Source organism: Hypanus sabinus, chromosome 11 (assembly GCF_030144855.1).
Source record: "Hypanus sabinus isolate sHypSab1 chromosome 11, sHypSab1.hap1, whole genome shotgun sequence".
In the NCBI taxonomy this organism is placed as follows: Eukaryota; Metazoa; Chordata; class Chondrichthyes; order Myliobatiformes; family Dasyatidae; genus Hypanus; species Hypanus sabinus.
Window position 1 is genome coordinate 8965475 of NC_082716.1, and position 17348 is coordinate 8982822.

Consider the following 17348-nt stretch of genomic DNA (forward strand, 5'->3'; position numbering starts at 1 on the left):
CTCCATTCATCTTAAAATTGTCCTCTCGTAATACCCATTTTTGCCATGGAGAAACGTCTCTGGTTATCCAATCAATCTATGCCTCTTACCGTCTTGTAAACCTCTATCAAGTCACCCCTCATCCTCCTTTGCTCCAAAGAGGAAAGCCCTATCTCACTCAACTTATCTTCACAAGACATGCTCTCTACTCCAGGCACCACCCTGGTAACTCTCTGCATCCTCTTAAAGCTTCCATATCCTTTTATAATGAGATGGCCAAAACTGAACACAACAGTCCAAGTGCGGTCTAACTAGATAGTTATCAAGCTACATCATTACCCGGTGCTCTTGAACTAGAGGAGGTCGACACACCATACGCCATCTTAGAAGATCAGCCACGATTGTATGGTCCAGCTCTGCTCTTGTGACTTATGGTCTTAGCTGAGGGGAAAAAGGATCAACCATGATTGAGTATAAATACAGCCAATGATTCGACCTTTAATGCAGAGATTGATATGTTCTTGATTGGTTACAGGGTTATGAGGAGAAGTTGAGGGAATGAGGTTAGAAAATACAATTCAGCAATGATTGATTGATTGAGTGGCCTCATGTTTGAGGGTCTGAATGGTCTAAGCCTATCTCCCATGACCCCTCCTAACTCTAGAACAATCCCGGTAACCTTCAGGCGGATGTGACCTCACAGGGGCTCCCCAGCTGACCACATATGTCAAAACTATCCCATGGAGTGTCTGTCAAGATGATAAGAGGCATAGATCGATTGGACAGGCAGCACCTTTCTCCCAGGGTGGAAATGGCTAATTTGAGGAGGCATAGTTTTAGAGTGATTGCAGGAAAGTATAGGAGGGATGTTAGAGGTAGGGTTTTTACATGGAGAGTGGTGGGTGCGAGGAATGCCTTGCCCTGCCATGAGTAGCAGTGGAGGCAGATACATTAGAGACATTCAAAAACAGAAGGGATTCTGCAGACGCTGGAAGTCCAGAGCAACACACACAAAATGCTGGAGGAATTCGGCAGGTCAGGCAGCACCTCTGGAAAGGTTTAGAGTGGGTTAAAAGGCTGGCACAAAAATCATGGGCTGTCGGGACTGTACTTTTCTATGATCTATGTTCTATATGACATGTGACCCGTAAACCTTGACCTTTCCAACTCAAAAATAAAATCTGGCCCAGCTAGCTAACAGTTGACAATTTTAAAACAAAGACATGAGATCTGCCAACCAGTGACCCTTGGCAGATTGTGCTTTAACTCTTCTTTCAGGCTCTCAGCAGACACCACTGTTTCTTTAGATTAAACTTCGCAGCAAAGCATTTTGACGTATCCATCAGCTTCTTGCCCTAAAGCTGGGCGGCTCCATACAATTTTATTTTTAGCTGGTGGCTATCAAATATTTAAGAAATCTAAATGCTCCTCTTGATTCCGTGTAGTTGGGCCATCAAACGTTCCCACAGACAATCTTCAGGAGAGATAGAGAAATAGAGAGAGTGAGAGAGAGAGAGAGAGAGAGAGAGGGGGAGAGAGCTAGAGACGTAGAGAAAGAGAGATAGAGATAGAGAGAGAGATCCAGGGTGAGGATCATAAGATCATAAGACTAAAGACACAGGAGCAGAATTCAGCCTATCGAGACTGCCACAGCATTCAAACATTTGAGAGGGATAATAAATCCACCATGATGGAATGGTGGAGTAGACTCAATGGGCTGAATAGCCTAATCCTGCTCCAATATCTTACAGACAATGGTGGAATTGAACCCCAGATGGAGATCACTGTCAGTGTAAAGCGATTGCACTACCTCCCTTTAAAGTTAAATGTTAACATTATTTGTCATGTACACTGAAACACTGGAAAACACAGGGAAAGGCGTCAGCCGCATCAGTAACCAACATAATCTGAGGATGTGCTGGTGGCGACCCACAGCAGTTGCCCTGCTTCAGTCACCAACATAGCATGCCCACAACTTACTAACCCTCACTGGCATCGCTTTAGAAACGTGGGAGGAAACTGGAGCACCCAGAGGAAAACCACACAGGCAGGGGAAGAACGTACAAACTCCTTACAGACAGCAGCAGCAAATGAACCCAGGTCACTGGCTCTTAAATGGCATGATGCTTTCTGTCTTCTGGAACAGCAAACGTTTTGAGATACAGCATGACACAGACTCTTCTGGCCAATGAGCAGCACCACTCAGCAACCCATCTATTTAACATCCGGCTAATCACAGGACCAACTCCGTACAGAGGATGTCAGGATTGAACTCTGATGCCCCAAGCTGTAAGAGTGTCATACTAACAGCTACACTACTGTGAATGCCTGTAAGAAAATGAATATCAGATCTGAGATACAGAACAGACCAGACCCATCCAGCAACACAACAAACTGCACTTCCCAGCAACTCACATATTGAACCATTGTCTAATCACAGCACAATTTACAATGACCAATTAACTTACTAACTGATACGTCTTTAGACTGTGGGAGGAAAGCAATGGGGTTATGGCGTGAACGTGCAAGCTCCTTACAGGCAGTGGCAGGAATTGAGACCGGGTTGCCGGGTTACGGTACCGAGCAACCCTCAAATTTCACAAATCCCTGTGCTTTTGCCTTGTGTACTGACCCAACACTCTGATACGTCGCTTCTTACTGTAATTAGATTATCATTTCATTCTGAATTAATCTTGCGCAAACTGTGCACAGACTGAGTTAATCCATCTGTACGGTCACATTACCAGGCCGACTATAAAGCTCAGCACACTGGAAAGCAGGATTTACGCAATTGGCTTTAATAATCGAAAGGAAAAGGACATTACTGGATAATGAATGCGTAGCAGTGATAAACAGCATGTTCCTTAATGCTTTATCAATTGGTATATTATACCAGCGGCAGCTTGGGAGTTTGTGAAAACACAAAACCATCATAAAATTATCATAAGTAGAAGCTGGACTACCTCAGTCAGATTAGTTATTTATTTAGACATACAGCGCGCAAAAGGCCCTTCCGGCCTTTCCGGATGCGCCGCCCTGCAACTCAATTATTTAACCCTAACCTAATCACAGGACCCCCACCCCCAAAAGGACCACGACATAGCTGTAGGGTTTGGAGGTTTGCGCGCTTCAATGACCTGGAGAGGTACGTTGGCTGAAGTCAGGGCTTTGTGCTTTGGCTCTTGGGAGGGTCACCCTTGCCTAGCAGATTAAAGGGTAGAGGGCAAACAAAGAGAGGTCCTCTGGCCCTCCAGCTTCAGGGGTTTACCACAAGGCTGACAACTCCGACTGGTAATACGAAACTGTTACAGAAACAGCAATGAAGAATCCTACAGCTTGAGTGTGATGGTATTCCTGAGTCTGCCCTTGGAATTTGCATGACTGACAGTAGTGAAAACCGAGAGGAAGCTACTGACATGATGAAGGAAGCCCTGAACAATGCCAGAGATAGAGGACCTTCATCACAGCCCTAAACGCCAGCGGCATAATAGGCAGTAAGTAATCACAGGACGATTTACAATGACCAATTAACCTACTAGCTGGTATGTTTTTGAATTGTGGGAGGAAACCCACGCAGGCTTGATGGGCTGAATGGCATACTTCTGCTCCCATATCTTATGGTCACTCCATGGGAGCACATACAAATTCCTTACAGAGGACACCGGAATTGAACTTTGAACTCCAAGCTACAGTGGCATTGCACAAACTGTGCATCTTCTGAGCTGCACCAGCATTTGCACACGGATATTTCACTTCAGACACACGAGATTCTGCACAAGCTTAAAACCTGGGGCAAAATTCACACGAATGCCCTCCCCCACCGCCCCCCCCCCCCCCCGTCATTGAGCACATTTACAAGGAACGCTGCCACAAGAAAGCAGCATCCATCGTCAAGGACCCCCACCATGCAGGCCAGGCTCCCTTCTTGCTGCAGCAATCAGGAAGGACGCACAGGAGCCCCGGGAACCACACCACCACTTTCAAGAATCGTTATTACCCCTCAACCATCAGGCTCCTGAATCAACGCGGATTCACCTCAACTCTGATCTGATTCCGCAACCTACAGACTCACCTTCAAAGACTCCAAAACTCATGTTCACAGTAGCATTTATTTTTTATTTGCATAACATGCAAAGGTTGAGCAACCTTGATAAAGTGTAGGCTAATTGCTCACATGGGTGTAACTGGGGGTGGAGGTTGTTGGTGTGGAAGGGCCTAGTCACAATGCTGTATCTCTCAGTGAAATTGAAATGGACAATGGTGTGCACGTTCTGTGAACATCACTAAAGGGAAGGTAAAGGAAACATGAAAAGCTGTTGTCAGCAAGCCATCACCTGGGAGCAAGAGATTCAGTATATAAACTGTTGTCTCTCCGGACAAGTGAGCTGGGCCGATAACCAATAAGAGGTCATTCAACATTGGCACCAATAGTTAAATCATTGGGTTGTGGTTAAATTATTCAACTAACAATCCAGAGACCTGATATCAAATCCTGTTTGTAGAACGAAGATTCAGACGTGTGTATGAGGGTCTACCTGTGTGTATTTATTTTCTGCGTGTGTTCACGTGCATGTAAAAATGTAGTGCTCGTGAATGTGGCATGTTTGTGTGTTCATGGAGTGCTTGTGTGTCTGTGTGTATACAATTTATTGATTTACTGAGATACAGTGTGGAATAGATCCTTCCAGTCCTCCGAAACCGCGCTGCCCAGCAACTCATCCCTCCCCACGCTCCCCCGACTTTAACCCTGGCCTAACCACGGGACAATTTCCAATGACCAAATGACCTACTCACTGGTACATCTTTGGACTGTGGGAGGAATTCGGAGCAGCTGGGCTAAACCCTTGCAGTCATAGCGAGAACGTACAAACTCCCTACAGGCAGCGGCAGAAAATTAACTTGGATTGCTGGCATTGAAAGCATCATGCTCACCACTATGCTACCATGCTGCCATGTGTGTGTGTGTGTGTGTGTGTGTGTGCGCACGTGCGCGCCTGTGCATGTGTGCGTGTGTGTGTCTGTGTGTGTGCACGTGTATGTGAGTGTGTGTGTGTGTGCGCATGTGTGTATCTGTTGTGTGTGTGTGTGTGTGTGCGTGTGTGTGTGTGTGTGTGCATGTGTGTATCTGTTGTGTGTGTGTGTGTGTGTGTGTGTGTGCGTGCGTGCGTGTGTGTGGTGTAGTGTGCGTGTGTGTGTGGTGTGTGTTTTTGTGTGTGGGGGGGTGTAGTGTATGTGTGTTGTGTGTGCACGTGTGTGTGGCATTTTTGTGTGTGTGTGTGCGTGTGTGTGTGTGTGTGTGTGTGTGTGTGTGTGTGTGGTGTAGTGTATGCACAAGTGCACCGGTATTGCTGCGACTGCATGTGTAGTATATATGCACATGTCCACACTCAGTTCTGCTCCCTTGTGCCCTTGGATCGAGGGCTTTACTCAGGAATGTCAGGACTGATGTCAGCGCCTCTAAATGTACCACGGCCCCTCCCCTCACACAGTCATTTGCTCTATAATCCTGACGGAATTTTGCTCTGTCACTTGATCCACTGCGCGACTCCTGGTTAATGAAGTTGGGGTGGGGGGAGGGTGTGTGAAAGGAGGGAATTGACATGGTCTAAACGGGGAGGGAACAAATTCAGAAATCGGAGGTGCAAAAGGACTTGGGAGTCTTCAGGCAATATTCATTAAAGGTTAAATTGCAGGTTGAGTCAGAGATGAGGAAGGCAAATGCAATGTTAGTATTCAATTTGAGAGGACTAGAATGTAAAAGCAAAGATGTAATGCTGAGGAACACACACTAAAATGCTGGGTGCTTTCAGCAGGTCAGGCAACATCTATGGGAATGAATACCCAGTCAATGTTTCAGGCCTAGACCCTTCTTCTGCACTATGCTGAGATGAGGTACTGGTCAGACTTCACTTGGAGTATTGTGAGCAGCTTTGGATACCATATCTAAGAAAGGATTTGGAGAGAGTTGAGAGGAGGTTCATGAGAACCACCTTGGGAATGAATTGGTTAATGTATGAGATGCATTTAATGGCTCTGGGTCTGTACTCACTGGCGTTTAGAAGAATGGGGGAGGGGGATTCTCACTGAGCTTATTAAATATTGAAAGACTTAGATCGAGTGGATGTGGAGAGGATGTTTCCAACAGTGGAAGAGTGTAAGACCAGAGGGCACAGCCTCAGAATAGAAGGACATCCACTCAGAGCGGAAATTTATTTAGCCAAAAAGTAGGGAATCTGTGGAATTCATTGTCAGATGGCTGTGGAGGTCAAGTCATTAGGTATATGTAGAGGGGAGCTTGATAGGTTCTTGATTAGTCAGGGTGGGCAGAAGGCAGGAGAATGGGGTTGAACGGGATAATAAATCAGCCAAAATAGAATGACGGCACAGACGCAATGGGCTGAATGGTTTAATTGTGCTCCTGTGTCTTGTGGTCATATGGGTTGGTGGGGGGAAATACTGCAGGAAGGCTGTAAAGGTTTGGTTTGTTTTCTCTGGAGTGACAGAGGCTGATAGAAGTTGATAAAAGTCAGGTACTGGAGGACACGCATCTAAGTTGAGAGGGGGATAAAGTTTAAAAGAGATGTGTGTGGTTAGCTGGTATGGCTGCCATGTATGTGGTTGACACAGACACAATAGAGGTGTTTAAGAGATATCATGAATATGCAGAGTGGTGGGCTGTGCACCTTTTACAGGCAGAAGGGATTTGTTTAATTCAGTATCATGTTCAGTGCAGATATGGTGGGCCGATGTTCCACGGCTGTACCGTGCCATATTCTACCAGACAAAAAAGAGACAGGGATGTCGGCAGTAAACAACACGCTCAGATTAATATTTGAAACAACGCACAGCAGAGAACTGGACAATTGATCCACTCTAATTTTTTTCAGCAAAATGCGTTCATTATAAATTCAAACTACTACACAGTACTATTGTACAATCACAAAAACAGACACACCATACAAATGCAGACTAAACGAACAGCTTCCAATTCTCATCAAAGATGGCATTTATCCCCTGCGGTGCCCAACGGGCACAGAATACCTCTACGGTACCCGTGGCTGCCATGTGGTATTTTCCACAGCACTCTGCTTTAGCACAATGGGATTGCAGTCTTTATGATGTCAGGAAACACGTCGAGGAGGCCACTTTAGCCACAGAATACAAGGCGTTAGAAGCTCCTAACTCCTTCTTTCTATCAATATACAAAGAAGAATTAAGCTCAATTTTAAGTTTATTGTCATCTGACTGTTCTTTTATACAGTACTGTGCTGCCACAAAAACAAATTTCATGAGGTACGCATATGAGTGACAATAAACCTGATTCTGATATGGGTCTCTATTGTGGACTGAGAGTGGGAAGGGGGCAGGGAGAGGGGAGTCATGGTTGGGAAAAGAGAAGGGAGAGGGGAGGGAGTGGGAAGCACCAGAGGGGTTTTCTGTAATGATCAATTGAGTGAACTCGGCCTTTTCTCCTTGGAGCGACGGAGGATGAGAGGTGACCTGATAGAGGTGTATAAGATGATGAGAGGCATTGATCGTGTGGATAGTCAGAGGCTTTTTCCCAAGGCTGAAATGGTTGGCACAAGAGGACGCAGGTTTAAGGTGCTGGGGAGTAGGTACAGAGGAGATGTCAGGGGTAAGTTTTTATGCAGAGAGTCGTGAGCACATGGAATGAGCCAGCAGCAACGGTGGTGGAGACGGATATGATAGGGTCTTTTAAGACACTTTTGGATAGGTGCATGGAGCTTGGAAAAAGAGAGGGCTATGGGTAAGCCTAGTAATTTCTAAGGTAGGGACATGTTCGGCACAACTTTGTGGGCCGAAGGGCCTGTATTGTGCTGTAGGTTTTCTAAGTTTCTATAAACTACTTCTTTTGAATCAAATGACTTTCCATGGTGACTCGGGACTGGGTGCTACTGCACCCCCACCACCAGTCCCCACGCACCCCCCACCCCTGGCACTCCTTCTCTGCCACCTGTCCCACGGCTCTCCTGCGGTGCTCCACATACGCCATTTCCTCCCTCCCTCCGGATTTGCAAACTCGCTCTCCACTCCACGTTCACAAATACAGTACTGCGCAAAAGTCTTAGGCACCCCAGCTATATATATGTGCCTAAGATTTTTGCACAGTACCATACAGTCAAACAAAACAACGTTCCTCTGGACCACAGTGCACCAAAGCATACTGTACATAAAACAAAATATTAACATAAATATGTTGATAAAATAAAATTCAAAGTGAATGTGGTGCACACCACAAGTAAACAGTAAACAGCTCGCTGTCCAAGTGATGAGATGTCAGTGGTGGCAGCGTAATCATTAGTCTCGCAGCCTGAGGGGAAGAAGCTGTTAGCTAGTCTGGCAGTCCTCTACTGATCCTAGCCCTGATCACTTGACTAGAATTAAGATTCCAGTCAAGCTAGTAATATGTCAGGTACACTTGTCCAGACTTGCTTCAGGGTATTTATTCTGACTGTTCTTTTATACAGTACTGCAGTGCTGCCACAAAAACAAATTTCATGACTTACGCATATGAGTGACAATAAACCTGATTCTGATATGGGTCTCTATTGTGGACTGAGAGTGGGAAGGGGGCAGGGAGAGGGGAGTCATGGTTGGGATTTATTCTCCAGTTTGGATGTTCCCAAACCTTTTAAAAGTTGGTGAAATACGTGCTGAATCCCATTAGCAACACACAAAGAAGGGCAGAGTAACTCAGCAGGTCAGGCAGCATCTAGGGTGGGGTATAAACAGTTGACATTTTGTGCTGAGACCTTTCATTAGGACTGAAGCTCTGTGTTCTGTTTCTCTTCTGTACGACCTCAATGTACTTGAAAGATCAGAAGACACAAGAGAAGAATTAGGTCATTCAACCAACGAGTCTACTCCACCATTCCATCATGGTCTGTGCCACACCTTGACCCTGGCATTCCTTCTCTGCCATCTCTCCCATACCCTGTCAGACGCACCCCACCCTCACCATTCCCAACATCCTTTGCTCCCACCAGATTTACAGACTTGCTCTCCGCTCCACATGGACAAACACAGTACTGTGCAGAAGTCTGAGGCATCCTAGCTACATTCAGATTTTGCAAAGATCCATGAACACCACCTCACTACTTTGCTCTCTTTTGTGCTACTTATTTATATTTTTATATATTTCTCATCATACCTTATAGTAATTTTTTATATGTATTAGACTGTACTGCTGCCACAGAACAAAATTTCACTGATAATAAGCCTGATTCTGGATATTTTACCAATCCAGCATTACAATGTTAGGAATGTCAATAAAGGGAAGTTTTTTTAAAATCTATCATCATGACACAACACTATACCAGCGGTGTGAAGATTACTCAGAGAGGATTACAGTTACAAACAGCAACATCAGAACATGAGACAGTTCAGCCCCTCGAGTTTACTTGCCCATTCGATCAGCTCACAGTTAATCCACTCCACTCCACTTTCTCACGCGATCTCCACATCTCTTAATTCCTAACGTATCCAAAAATCTATCAATCTCTGAGTCAAGTAAGCCCAAGCTATTCTCAGCACCCTCCAGAGAAGAGTTGCAACACAATTCGAGCAAAGAAATAATTCCTAAACAGGGGGCCCCATGCTCACTGATGGCAAGCTTGAATTCTCGGACCCCCCTCCCACCCCAATCTGATTTTTAAAGATTATTTGTAACATGTTTACATGGCAATAGAATTCATGCTTGTCTAATGTGAAATACTTAGTCAGGCAGTCATAGAACAGTGCAGCACACAAACATGCCCTTTGGCCCATCTAGTCCATTCTGAACTGCTACACCGCTTGTTGGACCAACAGCTGAACCATAGCCCTCGATATTCAGCCCATCCATGTAACCATCCAAATTTCTCTTAAATATTGAAATCGAGCCCACATCCACCACTTCTACTGGCAGTAGAATCAAACAGTTAATGTACGAGGAGCATTTGCTTTTAGAAGAATTAGGGGGGGATTTCATTTAAACCTATAAAATATTGAAAGACCTAGATACAGTGGGCATTTCCGATTGTGAGGAGGTCGGGGGCCAGAGGACACAGCCTCAGATCTGAAGGATGTCCAATTAGATCAGAGAGGAGGAGAAATTTCTTTAGCTAGAGAGTGATGAATTGGTGGAATTCACTGCCACAGACTGCTGTGGAGGCCAAGTTATTGGGTATGCTTAAAGTGGAAGCTGATATGTTTCTGATCAATAAGGACATCAAAAGAGTAGGTTTGAGAAGGATAATAAATCAGCCACGATGGGATGGTGGACCAGGCTCATAGAGTCATAGGGTCATAAGACACCACAGTATAGAAACAGGCCCTTCAGCCCATCTAGTCCAAACTGAGTACTTAATCTGCCTATTCTCATCGACATGCACTCAGATCATAGCCCTCCAGACCCCTCCCTTCCATGTACTTACCCAATTTTCCCTTAAGTGTTGAATTCAAACCCACATCCACCACCTGTGGTGGCAGCTCATTCCACATCTTCACCACCCACTGTGTGAAGAAGTTTTCCCTCATGTCCCCCGTAAACACTTCACCTTTCATCCTTAACCCATGACTTCTAGCTGTAGTCTCACTCAACCTCAGTGGAAACAGCCTGCTGGTATTTATTCTATCCCTACTCCTCAGAATTTTGTCCAGCTCTATCAAATCTCCCCCCATTCTCCTGTGTTCCAGGGAATAAAATCCTAACTTATTTCACTCCCAGGAGGGAGAGCCAGCGGCTCTCTCACGTGGGAATAAAAGGGTTGATGTCTCTGGGGCTGCGCATGCTGGAGTTTACAAGAATGAAGAGGAATCTCAATGAAACCTATCGAATATTGAAAGTTCTAGATGGAGTGGACATTTCCAATAGCGGGAAGGTCTTGGACCAGAGGATACAGCCTCAAAACTGAAGGATGAGGTCCCTTTAGCAAAGAGATGAGGAGGAATTTCTTTATCCAGAGGGTGGTGAATCTATGGAAGACATTGCCACAGACGGTTGTGGAGGCCATATCATTGAGTACATTTTAAGTTGAGATTGATAGGTTCTTGGTTATTAAGGGTGTCAAAGGTTTACGGGGGAAAGGCAGGAGATTGCGGTTGGGAGGGAAAATCAATCAGTTACGAACGAGTGGAGGAGAAGAATCAATGGACCGAATGGACTAATTCTGTCTTATGATCTCTCCCTTCTCAGTGCATACTTCATTCACTTGGAGAAAGAGGCTTTGAAAAAGAACATTTGAAAGTACATCACATGGTTGGATCAAATGATAACACCCTGGCTGAACATTAGATATTTTCTTTCTCTCCTGATGGCTATTGCCACACAGACATGGAGTGGGACAATAGGCCCAGACACAGTAAATGCAGGAACGGATCAATTCTAACTTAACAGGTCAGTTAGCACACTGATAAGACACCCAAAGCCTGTCTCAGAGGTAAGAAATTTCTTTCGTGAAAAAGAAGGAATAAAACAATTTAAAAACATCTTGGAGTTTCTTGTGTTGTTTTCCATTTGATCACAGGCAAGACTCCCACACAATAGCTGGACGAAAGCTTTTAAGAACAATGTGTCACCTTTCCTGACAATGTCATGCAATTACCAAAGGCAACCAATTTTAGAAACGGTTCACCAACGGTAAGTAAAAGGATCTGCGGCTCCTTGTAGCTACTAGCAACTTCTTTCATTGGTCTTGTTAATTTAACAGCAGCTGCCCCGAGGTTAAAAGGCATTACAGCTTATTAGGTGTACTGATGGGCATTCTGTGGTATTGCTCCTGTTAATCAGGTGACACTGACATATCTTGTGATGCACAATCTATCTGCTCTGTGACAGAGCAGCACTGAGTGAGTGTGTGTGTGCATGTCTATGTGTGTTTCTGTGTGCACGTGTGTCAGTGTTTGCATGCCTCTGTGTGTGTGTGTGTACACAATGTGTGTGTGAAAATTTGTAATGGGTGTGTGTGTATGTGTATGTATGGTTATGTCTTTGTGAGTGTCAAGTTGAGTTCACCGTTATACGCTCCAGTACCTGTACACACAGGTGCAAAAAAATTTACTTGGAGCAGCATCACAGGCACCGAGCATCAGAGAAGCAGAAAAACATAAATTAAACATCTTTTTTACAAGAAAGAACACAATTAGAACAAAATCTAGTCTATTTTAGTGCAAAGTAATCAGAGTGGTCCTTGTGTTGTAAAGCTGTGGTGATGTGAGTTGTAGAAGACTTCAATGGTTGAAGGGAAATAGGTGTGATTTTATGAGTGTGTGTTTGTGTGTGAGTGTGTGTGCATATATGCATGTGTGCACGCACAAGTATATAGTTAGAACATCTTTAGCACACACCGCCTTCACCACTGACATATTGTGCTGCCATTTAACCCTTTAAAAAGTTCTATAGCAACCTATCAAAGGTTCTTCAACAGAACCTCCCAAATGTTGAATCTCCACCAACAGTGATGATGTTGCAGAAAGCCAAAGGAAAACTAACCCATTCAACGTTACCGGCAGCTTAATAGCTCTGCTTTTGACCAGTTCAAGACTCACTAGGGCCTTGGGAATATATCGCCATTCCTGTACCACTGGGTCTAGTTCCTACAATGTTCCTATTAATGGCATGGTGGGAGTACCTTTACAAATAGGATGATGCATTCACCACCACCTACTCAAAGGCAATTGGAGATGGGAAATTAATACAGACGAGAAAGGATGATGAAATAATTTGAGAGGTTGGTGATGAGAACTATCATCTCCTGTCTGAGGAAAGACTTGGCATCACTGGCACCAGCCTACCTACCATCAAGGTCAAGTATACAGCGAGGTGCTGGAAAAGGGCCAGTAACATCATGAAGCATCCCACCCACCCTGCTCATGGACTGTTTGTCCCACTCCTATCGGGGAGGAGGCTGCATAGCATCCACACCAGAACCACCAGACTCAAAAACCTTTACATTCCCCAAGCAGAAAGGCTGATCAACACCTCCACCCACTAACCCATCTCCCCACACCCCCACCCACCACTACTTTACCATTTCCTGTCAGTCTCCTTAAGTATTGACACTCCTGTACCTAGTGTCACTTTATGATCATACAATTAATGTATGAAAACTATCTTGGGCATTTATATTCATTGTGTTTTATTTTTATTATGTTTTTTATCTTATATTTTGTGCTGCAACGGATCTGGAGTGACAATTATTTCATTCACCTTTACAACTTGTGTACAGGAAATTAGATTAGACAATCCTGAATCTTGAATGAAAAGACCATTCTTTCGCAATGAATAGGGTGGGATATTTTGAATGCTCTGGTCTCCACGGTAACAGCAGACAAAATTGCTCTGGAGAAGGTGTAGAGGAGATCCATCAGCCTGTCGCCTGGGATGGAATGTCTCTGCCATGAGAAGAGACTGCAGGGGCTGGGGGTTGGGGGGGATGGGGTTTGCTTTCCCTGGAGTGGAGAAGGCTAAGATAAGACATATATAGGGGAGATAGTAAGAAACCTTCCCCGACGGCAGGGGTCAGAATCAGAATCGGGTTTAACACCACAGAAGTAAGTCAAGAAATTTGGTGTTTAGTGGCAATACATAATATTACAGTAATATATATTACAAAATACAATAGTAATATATAATTACAATAAGATATATATATATATATAAACATTGTAAAAGGAAAGCAAGAAAAGAAAAATGAGGATATAAAGTGAGATCATTGTACATTCAGAAATCTGATGCAGAGGGGAAAAAGCTGTTCCTGAAATTGAGAGAAAATCTTCATCTCCTCACTGATGATGAAAGGGCATGTCCTTGGGTGATGAGGGTCCTTAATGATGGATGCCGCCTCTTTGAGGCCTTGCCTTTTGAATGTGACATGAGGAAGCTGGCTGAATTTACAACTTCATAAATCTTAAATGTGTAGTTATGTAAGAACAGTACAATGAAAAGGCATAAGATACACCATCAGTTACAAAAAGAAGTAAATAACCCAAAAGGGGAATAGCGAGGTAGTGTTTATGGATGATTCAGATACCTGATGGTGGAGGGGATAAAGCTGTTCCTAAATCATTGAGTATGGATCTACTAGCTCCTGTACCTTCTATCTGATGGTCATAACAAGAAGTGGCATGCCGTGGATGGTGAGGGTCTTTAATGATGGATGCCGCCTTCTTGAGAGAACATCCCTTGAAGATGAAAAATAGGTCAGACACCTTGTGTCTAACACCAAAGGGATAGGTGTAAAGTGATGAGTCGGTTGTTCTGACAGGATCATAGAGAGATATTTCACTCTATGTTTCAAACATAGAACACAACAGCACAATACAGGCCCATCTGCCCATGATATTATGCCAAATTCTCCAGCCCTTTACCTTTCCCACTTACTTGGCTTCACCTATCACCTTCTAGCCAGCCTCCTCCCCCCACCACCACCTTTTCATTCTGGCATCTTCTCCCTTCTCCCATTCATTTAGTCCTGAGGAAGGGTCCCGGCCCAAAACATCGACTGTTCATTTAGTTTCATGGATGCTGCCTGACCTGCTGAGTTCCTCCAGCATTTTGTGTGTGGTCCTTTATACTGCCTGATCAAATCCTGTGCAGTAAGGAGGAACATTAAAGGCACGTTGAGAACAGACATAGCCACAGGCACCACTCAAAGACCCTTTCAGCTGATCAAGTGGTATGTCCAACAGGCCACACAATGGAACTATAAGCTACGCTGGCAGAAAGAAGCGCCTCATTCAAATTGCGGTATTGTGTTCTGTTCTGGTGAGATTACTCTGCCAAAGATGCCGGAATTAGTGCAGAGGAGATCAGCAAGGATGATGCCAGAACCTGAAGGACTGGGTTACAGAGAAGGGTTGAGCTTTAGAGCAGAGGAAACTGAGGAGTCAACTTACAGAGGAATATAAAATTATGAGAGGTATTGAAAGAATGAATTTCCCAGCAAAAGGAAATAAAAAAACAGAGGTTTAATATGAGAGGGGAAAGATTTAATAGAGACCTGAGGGGGAACTTCTTCACATTGAGGTTGGTGGATATATGGAATGAGCTGCCAAAGGAGGGGGTTAGGAAATGTTCAAAGTAAATTTATTATCAATGTACACATATATCACAATATATTTTGAGATTTATTTTCTACCAGACTTTTACAGGAAAGTAAAGAAATATAATAGAATTTATGAAAGAATATACATAAATTAAGACCGACAAACATCCAAAGTGCAAAAGAGGACAAATTGTGACAAGAATAAATAAGAAAAGTAAATAAATAAAATTGAGCACATGAATTGTAGAGTCTCTGAATGTCAGTCTATAGGTTGTGGAACCAGTTCAGTATTGAGGTGATTGAAGTTATCCACGCTGGTTCAGGAGCCTGATGGTTGTTTGATGGGGTGGCACAGTAGTGTAGTGGTTAGCGTAATGAGTTACAGTACCAGCAACTAAGGTTCAATTCCCACCGCTCTCTATAAGGAGTTTGTTTGTACGTACATCGTTGTACCCCATTGCTGCATGTGTTTCCTCCGGATCCTCTGGTTTCCTTCCACAACCCAAAAGCACACCATTTGGTAGGTTAATTGGTCATTGTAAATTGTCCCTTGATTTTTTTTTTGTTGCTGGTTGGCATGGCTCAAAGGGCCAAAAGGGCCTACTACACACTCTTACTATCTCAATCTCAATAACTGGTCCTAAGCCTGGTGATGTGGGACATATGGCTCCTGTACCTCCTTCCCAATGAGAGTAGTAAGAAGTGAGCATGTCCTGGATGGTGGGTGTACTTGACGATGGATGCTGCTTTCCTGTGGCAGTGCTCAGTGGTGGGGAGGGCTTTGTCTGTGATGGACTGGCAACATTGGTGTACTGGTTAATGCGACACTATTGCGACAGTTCTGTGAAGTCAGAGTTCGGAGTCCAAATCTGACATCCCCACACGAAAGTTTGTATGTTCTTCCTGTGTGTACGTGGGTTTCCTCTGGGTGCTCCAGTTTCCTCCCACAGTCCAAAGATGTACTTGTTAGTAGGTTAGTTGGTCATTGTAAATTGCCCTGTGATTGGACCATAAGACATAGGATCAGATTTAGGCCATGTGGCCCATTGAGTCCGCTCCACCATTTCATCACGGCTGATCCATTTCCCTCTCAGCCCCATTCTCCTGCCTTCCCCCCGTAACCTTTCACCCCCGACTAATCGAGAACCTATCGACCTCCAACCAGATTAGGCGAGAGCTAAATGGGTAGGTTACTGGTCAGCGGACCGGAAGCGCCTGCTCCAAGTTGTATCTCAAATAAAATAAAAGACGCTTGGTAAGGTGCACATGCATATGAGGGTTATGAGTCAAATGTAGACAAGTGGGCCTTGCTTACAGGGGCACCGGAACGAGCCTGGATGACTGGGGCCAGTGGGCCTTGCTTACAGGGGCACCGGAACGAGCCTGGATGACTGGGGCCAGTGGGCCTGCTTCCAAGTGCCATATCTCAATGGCTGTGAAATAAATCTGCCTCCTCTCTCGCCAGCAATACTTTGCCCTAGTCACAGCTGCTTATCATGTTTCACTGGTTTCATTCTTGGCACTATTTTGCACATTGGATGTTTGTCAGTCCTCGTTTTTTCAAACGCTAGTGTATTTCTTTATTTTTTTCTGTAAATGCCTCCAAAAAAACAAATCTCAGGGTATATAGGGTACTTTGATAGCAAATTTACCCTGAACTTCGAACTGTGAACCTCCTTCGACCACTTCCTCTGACAGCTTGTTCTATCCCCGCCACCCTCTGTGGGAGGAGCCCCTTTTAAATCTTTCCCTCTCATCTTAAACCTCTAGTATTTGATTCCCTTTCCCTAGGAAATTTATCCAATTGATGCCCCTCATCAATACCTCTCCAAAATGATCCTCTGGTCTCCCACGCTCCAAGCAATAAAGTCATTGCCTGTCCAACCTCTCCCTGTAGTCCAATTCCTCAAGTCCTGGCAACATTCTTGTAAATCTCCTCTGCACTCATACCAAATTGCTCATTCCATTTTAGCGAGTGTAAGGCAGCGAATGGCTACTGTGAGCCTGGCTCCCACCACAGAGACTTTTGCCTGTGTTGAAGATAAAACAAAATGGCCTGATGCAGCCAACATAACATGATCATTGCGATGTGCGTCCTGCTTATCGCCAATTTTGTAAATCTCTCACAATATAACAGGATAAGGGTATCACAAAGTGAGGGAATCAGCAGACAGTGACAGGCCATGCCTCATGCTATTGGTATCTTTAACCACAGCAGTGTCCTTGACATTGTCCACGTAATACAGGGTGACAGAGGCATCAAGTAATTCAGGACAAGTAAAGGCCTCTCAGCCCAACTCACCCTGCCGGCCTCCCACTTGC

The 17348-nt window shown here is 44.5% G+C and overlaps 1 protein-coding gene across 12 annotated transcripts in view; it reads right to left on the reverse strand.

Annotated features, from left to right (window-relative positions):
• adgrl2a (adhesion G protein-coupled receptor L2a) overlaps nt 1-17348 on the reverse strand; it is an 840245-nt gene that overhangs the window by 297434 nt on the left and 525463 nt on the right. The window contains exon 5 of one of the 12 annotated variants that reach the window (XM_059983762.1): nt 319-420. The exons of the other annotated variants lie outside the window; for them this stretch is intronic. Within the exon in view, the coding sequence (XP_059839745.1) occupies nt 319-361 (43 nt within the window). The 5' untranslated portion in view covers nt 362-420. The remainder of the gene's footprint in view (nt 1-318; nt 421-17348) is intronic. 12 annotated transcript variants of the gene reach the window in all.